The 15,846-nt window shown below is 45.2% G+C and overlaps 2 protein-coding genes across 3 annotated transcripts in view; one reads left to right on the plus strand and one right to left on the minus strand.

Moving 5' to 3' along the window:
- Positions 1-11,061, minus strand: part of STK4 (serine/threonine kinase 4) — a 40,384-nt gene extending 29,323 nt beyond the window's left edge. Inside the window, exons 1-10 of one of the 2 annotated variants that reach the window (XM_090152302.1) lie at positions 10,892-11,061; positions 9,251-9,331; positions 8,454-8,582; positions 6,587-6,701; positions 5,861-6,025; positions 5,307-5,474; positions 4,613-4,750; positions 3,821-3,949; positions 3,333-3,386; positions 1,429-1,615 (exon numbers count right to left, since the gene is read on the minus strand). In XM_090152302.1, coding sequence (XP_090008428.1) covers positions 1,429-1,615; positions 3,333-3,386; positions 3,821-3,949; positions 4,613-4,750; positions 5,307-5,474; positions 5,861-6,025; positions 6,587-6,701; positions 8,454-8,582; positions 9,251-9,331; positions 10,892-10,923 — 1,198 coding nt within the window. In that variant the 5' untranslated portion in view covers positions 10,924-11,061. The remainder of the gene's footprint in view (positions 1-1,428; positions 1,616-3,332; positions 3,387-3,820; positions 3,950-4,612; positions 4,751-5,306; positions 5,475-5,860; positions 6,026-6,586; positions 6,702-8,453; positions 8,583-9,250; positions 9,332-10,891) is intronic. The other variant, XM_031590969.2, reaches the window with a different exon arrangement.
- Positions 11,022-15,077, plus strand: TOMM34 (translocase of outer mitochondrial membrane 34). The gene is made up of 7 exons (XM_031590980.2): positions 11,022-11,155; positions 11,226-11,325; positions 11,649-11,801; positions 12,566-12,726; positions 12,949-13,093; positions 13,673-13,799; positions 14,014-15,077. Exons 1-7 carry the CDS (start codon positions 11,044-11,046, stop codon positions 14,110-14,112), a joined length of 897 nt encoding a protein of 298 aa, XP_031446840.2. The 5' UTR covers positions 11,022-11,043; the 3' UTR covers positions 14,113-15,077.
- The last annotated feature ends 769 nt before the right edge of the window (positions 15,078-15,846 follow it).

The raw sequence follows: 15,846 nt of genomic DNA on the forward strand, positions 1-15,846 counted from the left end.
GGATGCTGAGCTGCTCAAGCACTTCTGCTCCACGCTTGGCTGCGAATCCTAGTCGCAGAGCTACGCTCTTAGAGCTTGTTCTGGAGCTCCCTCTTGAGGCTAGATGCTAAACCATATCAATATGCAATATCCTTCTGATTCTACTCTAAATCCTTGCAAAGGAAAGGTTATCAAAAGTGTCTCCTCAAAGCTCTGCACACAAGCTTGTAGAGCACCAGAGCTTTTGAGTTACGAGCACTGCAATCTTAAAAAGAAGATGAGAAAATAAACACCTATTAAGCACAGAGATCAACTGAAGCACCGTTGCTTTGCTGACACAGCTTTGATAGCCACTGCAGGAGCTCCACAGATAATGCCTCTGCTATTGTAAATCATGAAACAGAACAGCACAGACTGTTTCTATTCGTACAGAAATAGTAACTTCATCTGATATAGAGGTGCTAACACATCCTGTTCTCTTTGGCTGAGTTTTAAAGTCCCCTCAGCATCCACCTGCCTCCCGCTGGTCATCTCACTCCACAAACACCCAACAGCATTACTCCCCTGGCTCTGTTGCACGGGCTGACACCTCCATTTCTAATCCATTTCTACAGCACTGAATCGGTGTTTGCTAAAGCCTGCAAAAACCCCCAGGTTTTACTGAAATTTCATCTGTTAGGAGAAAGCAGTATCCCCTCACAAACACTAGAGTGCACCCACATAGAAAAAGGATTCAATGCAAAATTTCATAAGAAAATTATTTTTCTGAACTTCTGCTGAGAATTCTTTTTTCCCCTCCACAATAGCTTAAGTTTAAAAATCAGGTAGCCAAAGCAGCCTCTGGAAACACTGCAAGAGCCTAAAGAACAAGCCCTGTCTATGACATCCATGTTCTACAGCCACTGAGCCCCCCAGTCAGCACTCAGTCCCTGAGCAAACATCCATGCCTGCCAGCTGACCCATCTGTGACCACCTCTGCCTTAGACTCTTGAGATCACCAACTCTGTGGGCACAGATTTCTATGAGAATTCATAATTGACAAGATTTTTTTCCTCCTAGTCACAGTTTGCCAAGGAGGTTCATTCTCCTTACCAGCTTTTCATTCAAATATTTATTTTCAACTCTTCCCCAGATCACGCTCTGAGGTCTTGCACAGACTGTCAGCTATCAACATGGCATCATTTTAAATCTTACACCTTGTGATAAGTCTTATCAAGCTCTTCTCTATTGGGGTGGAACACATTTCAACTCGAGCACCTCAGAACAGTCAGTCTGTTCAGGTGTCCCTACTAACAAAAGAAAATGCACAAGTTCTAGAGATGCTAGCTTATCACACTGCATGTCCTGCTGCATTTGAAACGTGTGAGCTATCTGTTGCTATAAGTGTGGCTCTTTATTCATTGTGTCAGTTTACCAGTAATTTTGAGTAAGTTAAAGATGAGTTCTTACTTTTCATGGTGCCCTCCTCCTCTTCATCTTCGGTGTTTATGACCATTGTACCCAACTGGGATTCCAAGGTGCCATCGTGTTCTATCATGGTATTGGCTCCATCACTCATTGTGTTGACCACTCTGATGGTACCAGTTTCATCTCCACTCGCCCTCACCATGGTACCTGAATCAGTTTCATCTTCCTCCTGTACAAAGATACCAGAAATACATTTTTACTGATGGTGGTGAGGTCTAATGAAAAGTGGCTGCATTCAAGGATGCTGGAAAATCTTATTAACTCAGAGATCTTGACAGACACAGACAGAAACCAGCAACAGTTTGTTTTATGCACTTAGATCTTTCCCTGATATCTCCAAATATGTAAGGAAAACTCTTCACACTGTCAAAGCATGAAATAAAAATAGAAACAATCACTGGAAGTTTCTCAACAGAACCAGCATCTCATTGCTGACCTGGTGAGCCAGCCCTAAGTAGATTGCAATACTCATTCAGACATCAATGTTTCTATTCACTCTGCCAGTCGTAATAGTTGATCTAAAACCCTGTCTTAAGTGCTACAGTTCACTGAGGAGATATTAATTACAAAACTGCAATAGCTCTCAGCCTGTATTGTGCATGGCATACCAAAGAAAAGCCATTACCCTCCATTTTAGAAGTCTGCTTTCAACATTTAGGTTGTTTTATTTCTATAAAATTCAGAAGCGCTGAAGAAAACTGAACCAAAAAGGAACTAAACTATCAAAGCCTAATCATTTTTTGTTTCAGATGAAAACTATTTCTTACCCTACCATTTATTAACGTGTATCAATATTGCAGAAATTGAATTATTGCTGCCAAAATTCAAGCAACAGAACCTGCAAGAAAAGAAATTTCTGAAACAAGTTCTAGTAGTAGTGAAGAGTGAGGTCAGAATGATTTCTATCTACTTAGTTTACCAGCAATGTGCAGCTGAACAACAGCAACAGAAATCAATTCCTAGGCTTACAGCAGTGGTACTTATTAAATCCGGTAAAATAAGTTTCTGGACATCTCATCTTGAAAACATTTAAAAAAAATAAAGCTTATATTTTGGGTTGAGAATTAAGTTCACAGTTCTTTAACCTACTTGCAAACATGGGCTTGCTGATCTGAATTATTGATAGAGGGAAAACACAGCATTAAGGCTTGTTGGGCTAAACCTATCTCAATGTCACTGGCAGAAGGAAGAACACCTTTTCACATTCTGGTGTTCTATGCATTTTCTTTGCTCTGCTAAGCATGCCTATATAAATGCATCTCCCAGTCTCAAAGCCAGCAGCACGAGGAGGGAAAGACTACATAAGATGTTAATAGAAGTATGTTTTATGTGGAGATGAGTGGGTGAGAGGAAGTAATAAATTCCTTTGCTACACATCATTTAACAAAGAACTACAGCAGAAATTTCCACAGCACTTTGAAAGCACTTGAGAACACTTTTCTGCTAGCAGACACAGAGTACAGAAGCTTCAGGAAAACAAACAGGCCCAGACAGAGACCACTCAGCTTCTCTACAGAGACGCCATCTCTCTGCACCCCAGAAACAAAGGAGAGACAGTTGGGACAATACTCTTCAGGTTAACATCATGGCAACAGAACCAATAAAATTACTTCCACGCTGAATAAATACGCAGTCCTAAGCTGGAAAACTAGATTAACAGCATACATCTTTTTTACTGTGCAACACACTCCTCGTGTCCAACCTCCAGAAAGGACTGTGGCACGAAATGCCTTTTGCTGCCCGTGTCATTTATTCAGGTTGAAGCAAGCAGAGGCTCACGAGACAGCTTTCAACATGCTTTCCATATTCACATGCTGTAATCACTGGAACAAGGCACCCAGGACAGAAATTCACAGCAATCCCCTGCACACTTGTCATGCCCTCACCTCGTACTTCTGGCGGTTGCTCTTGTGTAGTACAAAGTTTCTATAAGGGATGTTCTAAAGCACAACAACAGTGAAACAACATAACACACTTATATCATAGTGCATCACAGATATTAGTTTGTTATAAGAGAGCAATATAAGATCTGACTCTACAATGAAACATTCTCATTGCTGCATAAATATCATCATCCAATTAGAAACCCATACTAAATCTTTAGCATGTGCTACTACACACTCACAGTCAATGGCAGGTCTTAGCTACACTTTGAGCTAAATATAAAGTCATAATTGCTGACTGCCCCATTCAAACATAAAGGCTGAGCAGAGCTCAAATATCAAGCTAAGCAGCCATAAGTACCAAACTCTAGAGCTATGCAAAACCTTTGAGGAGTTGAACAAAATATTACAAAAATAAGGACCAAAGCAGCTTAGCATTATACAAAGTTCAGACTCTTGGACCCTGCATACTGTAGCTATTAAATACTCACTGAATTTTCTTCATCTTCTTGATCCAGCTCACGCTGTTGTGCCTCTTGGCGTTTCAGTTTGATATCCATTGCTTCGTTAATCAAATCGCGCAGAATTGATGCTCCTTTGGCACTTTTAACAAACGGATGCTGTGTAGTATGGTAAAGTTAGTAAGCATTGCACCTGAACCAACATGTAACAGTAAAACACTGTTAATGTGGCCCATTTCCAATCAAAATTAATGTTTAATTCAGTACCTTGCTAAAAACAGAACAAAACAAAAAACCTTCTGCATGGCACAGGAGGGAGACCTCCTGTCTGCACAGACAACATCACACTCTAAAGGCATTACTGCTGTGACACCTGGGGCTCATTCCCCACTCACAAGCCCTACTTATTCCTCACCAGCTAAACTGTCAACAACCAACTACAAATGCATACATCATTCTGAGCAGTTACTTTCATTAAGAATCATGTAATGGCTTAGGTTGGAGGGGACCTTAAAGTTCATCTAGTTGCTTTTTGGCGGTTTAAGAGACAGGTACTTAGCACTGCTGGTGAGAATTCAAAGGTTAGAAAAGAAGACCAAAAACCAAAAACATCCACAAAGATAGGAAGATAAAATCAGATCAGATCTTAGGGAAGAACCGAAAGGCTGAAGTTGGGTTTTTAGGGTTTTAGATCAGCTACTAGAGAGTGAAATTTGTAGTGAGAAAGATAACCCAAGAAATGAAAACAGCCAAGGGGCACAGCACTGCCTACACTATAGCAAGCCTTCTCTAGAGTTCACATTCTCCCAAGATGAGGCAGACCTGCAGAAGCTGTGTTGCAGTAGCACGCTGCTCAGGGCTCTTGACAAGACACTGCTTCACGAAGTCTGTGAAAGCATCTGACCAGAGCTCTGGTTTCCGAAACGTTGGAGGCGGATTGGTAGGAATCATGAAAATTGCCTAAAAAGAGAAAAATATTCCAGGTTTCCAAACAAAGTTTAAAATCTCCTAACATAAATAAATAAAAACATACACAGGCACTAAAGAATGATACACGTTTCAAGTTCGCTGCTTCTGAAGAGTCCGTACCAATATTTTATATATTAAGCTGCACAGAGGGAGGTTGGAGCAACAAATCAGACTTTTCTCACTAGGAACTTACACGTCTGTCTGAGCCATTATCTGCACCAAGAGGTGTGAATCTGCCATTTTAATGTCTTAAAAATATGTGCTTGCTTGCAAAAAAAAAAAAAAAAAAAAAATCATTTTGTATAATGCACAGCATAAAGTATATTTCTTCACACTCAACACTGGAAGATTCAGCTGTGCCTTGATAGATGAGGATCATGATTTTCCTTCTCCACCTTTCATTTAATCAACAGTACAACAGACTGACAGAAAGCAAATCATTTTCTCTAAATTATAAACAAGATGGCATCTTGATATGCCACTCATCCAGCTGTAGGAGCAAATCATTTTTGCACTGCAATACATTTTAAAAAGTCACAGTCCTCACCCTCATAGGATGAATATCTGCATATGGTGGTTTGCCTTCAGCCATTTCTATCGCAGTGATTCCCAGTGACCAGATGTCTGCAACACAATTATATCCAATCTCTTGAATCACTTCTGGAGCCATCCAAAATGGGGTCCCTATAACTGTGTTCCGTTTTGCCATGGTATCCTGAAAAGAAGAGCAGGATAAAGATCCAGACCACGGCAATTGTCATTAGCCACAAATATTCATTAATGATTTACAATTTTAATTATCTTATGTATATATTACCAGGTTAAGCAAGACAAAGATATGGAAAGTAGCAGAGAGAAACTGAAATATGCTTGCAGACATTAGACATGAACTGAAGCAAACAGCAAACGTTATTACAAACCATTACTTAGGTCTAACAGCTCCCACAGAGGAAGCTCTGCTGCTGTTATAGTGTCTCATTATGTTGATGTAAAGTGCAGAAAACACTTTTGAATGTCTCAAAGCCTCCACAAGCACATGACGCTTATATGTACATTAGAAAGAAAAACTGAAGTGTACATAATCATCTTGGTTTTACTTACTGTGAGTTGTCCTGCCACTCCAAAATCTGCAAGCTTAGCATGTCCCTCTGTATTTAGCAATATATTTCCAGCTTTGATATCTCTATGTATCTTCCTCATAAAATGCAAGTACTCCAGTCCTTTCAGTGTTGACTGTACTATCGTAGCAATTTCCTCCTCTGTAAGCTAAAAAGCAGCGTTACTGTCAACCCCTTGGTTTCTGAGATGGAACACAGTGGTATTCCAGTTTATACCTCCGTGAGATTTACAGACTGTTATTTAATTGCCTTTATTAAAAGTTGCCATACTAGCTATAATAGAGGAGTACATATACTTCTAGGTAGCAACCTTCAGCATTACATATGAGAATTACCTTTCGACCAGCATACTTAAACATCCGCACCACAGCCTTTCACACCTAGTAATAATTCTTACCCTGCAAAGCCAAAAGCAAGGCAAAGCAGTCTGTCATTCAGAATCTGCCTGGGTTTTCAAGAATGCCAACCAAACACCTTACCAAAACCATGCAAACTCATTGCATTAGCCAAACAACCCAAACTTGGTCAACATAACCAGCCTCCTTATTTTCAGATGAACAAAGGACCCACATGGCAGTGGTAGCCCATGGTCGCTTCAGACACTGAACACGTCATGAGAATTACACTGAAAGCACTGCACGTGCTGCTCAGCTTCCTGAGCTACCACTCCTGTTTCCCATTTATAGTGTTCAGAAGAAAGAGTACGTACAGTTTTATTTCGTAACCGAATAATATCAGACACGGATCCAGCGCCGCAGTATTCCATGACAATCCACAGGTCTGTGTTCTTAAAGTAGCTGCCGTAATATTTCACCACATGAGGGCTATGAAACGTGAAAAAAGGAGAACAAAGGGTCAAATACTGGAGACCAGCACAACTGAATAAGCAAAGGCAAACAACACTGCAGCCTCCCTATGCAGGTTCTAAAAATTCAGACATGGAAGTGCCACTGAAGCCCTGACCAAGCGTTTCACACCAGCCTGAGTCTGCAATGAGCAACCACAGTCCTGCAAGCCTGTCCTAGCAGTGGTGTCCATGTGACCTGTCACAAAGGGAGTTCAGGGAGCTAAAATGTCTGCAAGTAAATCCTGCAGAAACAGGGAGAGATTAGCTTTCAGTCTGGTTTTGGTCCCTACACTGTGGCAGTCAAGTAGGCAGGGCATCAATGGAATGAAAAACGGACCTTGGTAGATCCTGGTAAAGCTGCTGCAGAGTGTCTGAAACCAAGCAGAAAGATTAAATAAGGTCAAAAGCTGGAAAATAGCTACTGTGGTGATTATGAGGAATGTTCACCTTCTTATTTCTATTATTCAGTCCAGAAATGCAACTTATTTTAGGAATTAAGTACAATCTAAATCTTTCCCATATAGTCAACTATTGGACTGCCCAGAGGGTGAACAACAAAGTATAGCACAGTCAGAATGACCACTTATCCTTTAGGAAGGTAAAGCAAAAAAGTAAACAGAGAGAACCCTTCTGATTTAGTGAGGACAAAGCTAAAGAACAGAAGTGCACTTAACCTAAGCTCTGCCAAATGTTTTCTAATGAAGAAGTTCAAGACTAGCAAAACTGAGAAGCCAGTCCCACCCCAGTGTATTCTTTAACGTTGGAGAAGAAAATCTGATGCTCTGTTGATTCACACAGTAAGACTTTACAAGAATAAATTTTTCAGAAGTTTCATTTTCTTAGCTGCCACCAATTATCTTCACTTAACGACAGTAAGAGTGAAGAGCAATAGAGTGAATGACTAGGAACATAGTTTTATATTGCTAATGTCATTTATTTTAAATGGTTTTCTATGCCTAAACTCCCTCAAAATAGCATCTCTTGAGGCTGGATTCAAACCCTAGGAAGAAATTTATATGTTTTAAGCTTCAGTCACTGAGAGATCATCTTCTGCAGCCCTTGTCCTTGTGCAGCTGAGTTCATATAATGACTTTTCCCATAAAAAACATGCAGACAACGAGAGAACCAAACATCAGCCCATAAGTTATTCTCAGCATGCTAACATCAGCAGACAGCTTGTCACGCACTGCAACCTGCACTGTAAGTACAATTCTGCCACCTAAAGCAGATGACAGCACGTACACTGCGCACATGCAAGAGCAGTCATGCATTAGCAGCTCTCATCCACATGCCCCTTAAAAACAAAATAAACCAAAAATCTCTCTCCTAGTATTTTCATATCCCAAAGCTGGTGTGCAATTCACTGCCCCTCTGCACAGGGGAACTGGTCTAACACACAACCTCATCATTGCTGTCCAGAAGTTACGGTGCATCAGGAGCACTGCAGGAGCTGCTCACACGCTTTGCTCTGTGCTGGCAGCAAGTGCAAGGTTATTTCACTTAGTTAGCTTAATGCTCTCACATTGCAAGCTAAATTGTTGTTGTCTTACCTTCACTTGGGTTAACACTACCCAAACATGACTCAGTTGATACGGGGTAACTTGACTGTACAAGTCCAGCCTTTCAAAAAACATTGAAGGCAACATCATCGCTTTTATGTGACTACATGCCAGATCACAGTCAATACTTTCTTTGCATACTGATGATGGGTTTGGCAGAATACATTTACCTGTCACACTGCTGCATTATAGATATTTCCTTTATAATCTCTTGCAGGTCAGACTCCACAGGAACCTGTTTGATTGCAACAACCTGACCCGTCTCCTTATGAATAGCTTTGAACACACTGCCATAGGAACTGCAGAACAAAATATTAAACAAACAATGAACACAGTAATATTTTTAAAACACAAAAAGCATAATAATTGCAGTTGCAGACTTGAGAGGAAAAAGCAGATCACCCTCCTGCTAAGATAATTTTTCAATTTATTTACATAATCAACCCACAGCTTGCATACACTGTAACAACCAGCAGCATGCTGAGATGGTCAGAAAGCAGCCAACCACCATTACATGCCCACAGCTTTGGAAGAATCCAATAAAACCAATTCTCTCCTTCTCTGGCATATGGTACTGCTGAGCAACAGTAAAAACCACAGCTCAGGTCAGAAAGCTTTGCTCACTCATCAGACACTGTTTACTTTATTTCCACCTTCTTACAGCAGCTAGGAAGAATTCCCACTCTGTTTTATAAATGAAGTGCTTAAGGTGGCAAACATGCTATTTAGTGTTCTCAACACAAGCGACCCTAGGAAACAGAAGCTGCTTCCCATCACACAGACCTCCTACAGAGGTACTGGGGATGAACTACAATGCCTCGAGTCACTGCAGCTGCTACACTACCAAATACTTCTACAGTAATAGGATCATCAAAAGTGAAAAATCAAAGCCCATTGAGCACATATTGGTTACACACATCTGTTCTTTGATAAATGTACTTAAGGCACGTTGTCACATAGCACATACCCTTCTCCAAGCTTCTCCAATACATCAAATACTTCTTCAGGCTGTTTGGTTAAGCTGTCTTCATCTAACTTCTTCAGCTGCCTGCGCATGTAAAAATAGAGAAATTTCACTTAATTTTATGGCAGTTTGGGCTCTGTTGAAACAGAAAAATTTAAAAATGCCATTTAAACTTACAAAAGGCTGAGTATAAAATAGGTTGCTTATCAAATAAGTTTATTTCTCATCATCAGAAGACCAAACATTAGCATTATCTAATAGCAGAAGAAGATTGAAAATTACAGAGCACAGGATTTGATCACAGACACACATCTACAGTCCTTCTTTGCAGAATGCACTGAGGGATCTGTAGGCTGGTGGCCAAACCCCAACACAGCACAGCAGCCTCTTGCAGCTACTGACCATACAGTCCTGTCTGGAAAGTACATTACATTAAGGGCACGCAGGGCACGCAGACAGGAAGGCAGCCTTCTCTGATGCGTTCCATACATACTGTAAGATGTTTGCTGGGAGGAAGGAGGCAGTACTGCACTGATCTCACTCGTACAACTTTAATGACATTAGTTCAGTTCAGACACTGGTTTTGTGCCTGGACAGATACTGCACAAAAGAGGAAGAGCCAGATGGAGTTGTACTGTGAGCCCCCACTTATCAACCCAATCCCCAGTACAACTTTATGGAGATCCCACACACAAAACAACACGGCAACCAACTACATTTGTTTCAGTTCACTCTGCCATGCTGACAGCTGTTCACCAAGAAACTTCTATGGCAGCTGAGCGCTGTGTCTTTATTTATAAAAGGCACCATCTATCCTATGAAGACATGTTGGAGGAGCCGGGCTGGTTCTGCCCGGAGAACAGAAAGCTGCAGGGAGACCTCAATGCAGCCAAAGGGAGATTATAAACAGAAGGGAAAACAACTTTTTTACACGGGTGAATAGCGACAGGATAAGGGGGGGTGGTTTGAAATGAAAGGAGGGAAGATTTAGCCCAGGTGTCAGGCGCCAGAACGGGCTGCCCCATCCCTAGGGCTGTTCAAGGCCGGGCCGGCGGGGCCCTGGGCAGCCCGATGGAGCACAGGCTGCTGCGGCGGGGGGTCGGAACGCGATGATCGCTGATGTCCCGTCCGACCCAAGCCGTTCTGTGACGCTAAGAAAAATGTTACAAGGACACGCCGTACGCATACACTAAAACAGACCACTGTAGAGCCAGTAAACACCGCCGCTCCGCACTGACTCGCTACGTTCGTCACTAAATACGCACTTTTCTCCCCTTTTTATCTCCGTGCAGAAGCTCGGCGCAGCCCCGGCGCACAATGGCTTCCTGCAGCGGAGGAAACGTGCCGGCGAGTCAGGAAGTGGCGAAACGCCGAGCGAAGGAGGCAGCCGCTTCCCGCAGCGCTACCGCCGCCCGTGCCGTGCTGAGCCGTGCCGTGCCACGTTGTGCCGTGCTGTGCCGTGTTGTGCCGCGTTGTGCCGCGCCGCTCCCCGCCGTTCCCAGCCCGCACGCAGCCCGAGCACAGCGCCGGACGACACCGCCGGCCCCGCTACCCCTGCCCGCCTGGAGCCCCGCACAGCCGCCCTCAGCCCCAGCCCCGTCCCGGCTCCCCAGCCCCGTCCCGGCTCCCCCGCCCCGTCCTCACCGCCGCGGGTTCCGCAGCTGCACCGTCTCCATAGCGCCGCGGACGGCCGCTCCCTGCCCGCGCCCGCCGCCCTCACTCCTCCATCGCGGCCCCGCGCCGTTTCCGCCCGCCGCCGGAAGTTGCCGCCCTCGCGCAGCGCCGCGCGGCCCGGGATGGAGAGCGCCGGCGATCTGCGCCGTGCCGGCAACGATGAGTTCCGCCGCGGGCAGTACGGGGCGGCCGCGGAGCTGTACAGCCGCGCGCTGGCGGTGCTGGAGGACGCAGGTACCGCGGGGCCGGGCGGGGCGGGGCGGGGCCGGGCTCGCCGCGCCTCACCGCTGCTTGTGCCGCGCAGGGGAAGCCGCCGCCGAGGAGCGCAGCGTGCTGCTGGCCAACCGCGCCGCCTGCCAGCTGCGGGACGGCGCCTGCCGGGGCTGCGTCGCCGACTGCTGCAGGTGAGCGAGTCCTCCTGGTCCCCTCTGCAGCGGAAAGTAGACCGCTGCTCTGGGGCTGACGGGCGTTGAGGTCTCGGGAGCAGCTCCAGAGCTGCAGCCCTTCCGGTTTCCATCCCCGAGGAAAGAATTCCCTTCTTTCCCCTTTGGTTCGTTACGGTAGGTAATGAGGCGGCGGCTCCCAGCCCGTTTCGCAGCGTTGGGCGCTGCTGTGTGTGAGCACAGACCTGCGCCGCTCAGCGCTCGCAGGACACGTCCAGTTACAGGCAGTAGGGAGCTCCCTGAGGCCTCTCTGCCCGCTGTCACCTCCTCTCTCCCCGTCACAGCGCTCTCAGCCTGACCCCGTTTGCCATCAAGCCCCTGCTCAGGCGAGCGGCTGCCTATGAGGCCCTGGAGAGCTTTGCGCTGGCCTACGTGGACTACAAGACCGCCCTGCAGGTGGACTGCACCATACAGGCGGCCCACGATGGGGTCAACAGGTAACCCTGACTGCGCCCTGCTTTCTGCCTCTGAGTGCTGCGGTCCGGTTTGCTGCTCCAGGCTGCCCGGAGAGCTGTGGGTGCTGCATCCCTGGAGGTGCCCAAAGCCAGGTTGGATGGGGCCCTGGGCAGCCAGCCCACGGCAGGGGTTGGAAGTGGATCAGCTTTAAGGTCTCTTCAAGCCCGAGCCTATAAATCAGAGCTCTGTTTTGTTTCTGCAGCAGTGTCAGGAGCATGCTGTGTCCTGAGCACATTAACAAGATGGCTGAGGCTCTGATGCTTTGTGCAGAGGGCAGGCTGGGTCATGCTGCCTGCATGTGCTGACGCCCTCAGCTCCTTGCGGGCTGCTGGCACATCATGGAGGCCTGGGAATGATTTCTTGCTTTGCCCAGTACTTATTATAAAAGAAAAGTAATTTACAAGTTCTGGTGTCCTGTGCATTGTGCCCCCCATGCAGATGGGATTGCAGACTGCTGGAGTCATTTTCTCTTCTTGGAGGCGTCCAATTCACTTCACTGCTCACCAGGCTGAGGAGTGACAAACATCCCCTGCCCAGCTGAGCATTAACAGTCCCAGCCATTGTCTTGTGGTATTTTTGGCCCTGCTAATGGGAAGACACACCTTTCCTTAACACCCCGTCTGTAGTTGAGATGCATGTAAAATTGTTAGTGAGGAGATGAGGTCCTCAGTGTGAGCCAGGTTAAAAAGTAGTCCCCCCAGCTCCTATGCTGTCAACCAGTGCAACCACCAGCCATCTCTTCCAGGATGACCAAAGCTCTGCTGGAGAAGCACGGGGCGAACTGGCGCGAGAAGCTCCCACCCATCCCCACGGTCCCCATTGATGCCCAGAGGAGATGGAGTGTTCCTTCTGCAGGAGCCCCCACAGGAGGTGCTCCCTCTGGAAACACACCACGGGGAGACCCAGGTGAGAACCCCTCAGCTCAGCGGGGCTGCAAACAGCAAGGCAGGCTGCCATGCCTGCATGGTGTCTGTAGCTGGGGCTGAGAGCTGCAGGAACGTGGGCTGGCTGCTCATTCTGGATCCTTTGATCTGCATCTTGCCTCTGGGATTGGGCTATTTGCCTTCTGAGAGACTGGTCTGATCTTACCACTTTTATATGTTCTGTATCTTTTTGCACTGCTTCCAGCCCAGACTGCTGCTGGCATAGAGAGAGCTCGAACTCTTAAGGAAGAAGGAAATGAACTCGTAAAGAAAGGAAACCATAAAAAGGCAATTGAAAAGTACAGTGAGAGTTTAAAGCTCAACCAGGAATGTGCAACTTACACCAACAGGTATTGCCCAAGTGCTTTTTGGCATTTTATAAAAGCCACTTTGGTACTTCTGACACAGCTGTCTGATGTTTTTTCCAGACAATTGAATTTAAAAAAAACAAACAACAAAACACCCACACATTTCCCCCAAGTACAATCTTCCCTGTAGTTTGTATAATGTTCTTTGATCAGATTCTACAACAAGCCCTGGAGCCATTCAGCCTAGGACTGCCAGGGGCTTCCTCCCTTTAATGCTTGTCTGCCAAGACTGTGTCATTTTGTTATTTGTGTCTGCTGCCCCATGAACCACAAATTATACACTGCTGTACTCAGAGCACTTCTGAGATGAACAGAGCATGTTCCAGAGTGGCAGAGCTAGGAGCTGTTGCTGTAAAAATGCTGGGTTTTTTTTTGCAGACTGAAAAACTGTTTGCTACTTTTTGCCCTTCTTAATTTATACAAGCATTGAGCTCTGATCAATGATTCCTTAGCATATGCCCTGGTTTGGGAGTCCAGCTTTGTGCTGTGGCTAGTTCTCTGCATTGCAGCAGTAAATGCTGCTTTTACCCAAAGGTTTCTAACCAGGTGTCTGTATTGCAGAGCTCTCTGTTACTTGACTCTGAAGCAACACAAGGAAGCAGTCCAGGACTGCACAGAAGCTCTGCGATTAGATCCTAAAAGCGTGAAGGCGTTCTATAGACGTGCTCAGGCACTTAAAGAACTGAAGGTAAGTCAGGAGTTTTTGACCAGTTTTCAGGTAGGAGCCTGTTAATGCTTTTCAGCACGTTTGAGAACAGCTACACTGATGCTGGTGCTCAAAAGCAGCTCAAAAACCAGTCCCAGGCTGTTGTGTTGCTTTGCTCTGTCGCTGGGTGTAATTCTCCTGCAGGACACTTAGACTACATTTTCAGTGCACTAACACTTAAAAATTCTTTTTCTAGGATTACAAGTCAAGTATTGCTGACATCAGCAGCTTGTTGAAAATTGAACCAAAGAACACAGCTGCACTGAGACTATTGCAAGAATTGAACAGAGCCTAGGGTAACCAAGCAACAAGGAAAGCTTTTTCTGCTGCAGAAGGAAGTTTCTCCCTTCTGATGCTGCAGGGACCAATCTGAATGCAGGATTGGTACTGAGATCTATCTTTAATTGCTGCTGAGATGTGACACGTTTCTGTGCCACCACAATGAACGTTAAGATAGTTGTTTGATACAGTTTGTGTATCTGGATCTAAGATCATGCAAAGTTTTCATGCAATTGCCTGAGAGGGAGGCACATAGGTGAACTTCCCTGGCTGAAGTCAATGTGCCTGTACCTGCTGGCCTCAGGGACTTTATCCACTTGGCCAAGATACACACAAAGTGGCTGCTCTTTCTGAGAAGTTATAAACTGAGAGGTTTTTTTAGTCCTTATTCAGGTGACAGTTTTGCTGCATTTGTGCTGCTCTTAAGTAGGGTTGCTAAAGGAGTGCTGCAAGAAATGCTGCAGTTGCCTGAGCACTGCATATCACTCTTAAAACCAAGTGATTGTTACTTGCACAGGGTTGAGCACGTTCCCTCTCCTACCTGACACCTGCTGGCCTTCAGCTGAGTTTCTGCTGCATAGTGTGACTGGGCAGGTGTTTACAGCAGCAGCTTTCTTTCTTTTATCTTTAATTATTCAGCACATATAAGAAAACTTCAACCTGCCTTGATCCACTGTGCACTACTGTCATGTTACAGGTGCTTGGGCATTTTGCAGCTTCTTTTTTTGTCAATTTTTGTTCTGTTAAAAGTTGAGCTTGTCTGTGCCTTCTGGAACAGTTGCTACAGGGTGTGACATCCCAATTGAGGGCTGGCTTACTACTTTCATGCATGTTTATACTTCTTGATTTATTTTTTCTTATGGTATTGATGGCACTGAGTTAAAATGGTAGATTAAGAAACGGTTGGAGTTATTCAGAGATGAGTTGGAGTTATTCTATGATCTCTTGGAACTGTTCACATTAAAATGATGTTTATTTTCACTCTTGGAGTATGTTTTATATGGGATAGAAATGGGGAAACTGGGATACTTTCATGCTGCTTTATTTCATTCTGTTGCCAGTTTTTTGTCACGATGCTGGACAACACTAGATGTGATCTAACAGCTTACAGTAATAATCCCAGCTGTTGGTACTCCAGGCAGATGCTCCATTGAACTGAATTTAGAAGGCAGACATTACTAATGCTGTTACACTCCTGTAAGATAAAGACTTACCTTGGCCTGACATTAAGCAGCTCTTTATAGGTCCCAGAGTTATACACCATCAGCTGCAATACCACCACGGTTTGAAACAACACCCCCTCCCCCCAGGAGCAAATTCTGGTTCCTTAAATCCCTGTCCTCTAAACACTGTAACTCCATTGACCTTGCACCCACCTTCCCCAGGCTGTTACAAGGTAAGCGTGATGGATTTCAGGGTGTGAAGCACAGGCCAGCCATACACAGATAAGCAGAGGAACATTTCTGAACACAGGAAAAATCTTATATAAGAGCCTGCTCTTAAATAAGAGCTCTCCTTTCAACATCCCTGTGTTATCAGGGCTGGCAGACACCTGCACTGTTCCAACTACAATTCATTACAGTGCTTCTACACAGCAGCAATCATTATCTCTTGCCCTCCTCTTTCACCCCCCCCCCCCCGCCCCTCTAAACAGAGCAATGCCTTTTTGCTGTCTTATCTCTAAGACCTTCCCCAGTAAAGTGCAATACCACCAAGCAGACACAGATCAAACACAGCAAAATGATGCCAT

Source organism: Phasianus colchicus, chromosome 17 (genome assembly GCF_987193195.1).
Source record: "Phasianus colchicus chromosome 17, bPhaCol1.hap1.1, whole genome shotgun sequence".
In the NCBI taxonomy this organism is placed as follows: Eukaryota; Metazoa; Chordata; class Aves; order Galliformes; family Phasianidae; genus Phasianus; species Phasianus colchicus.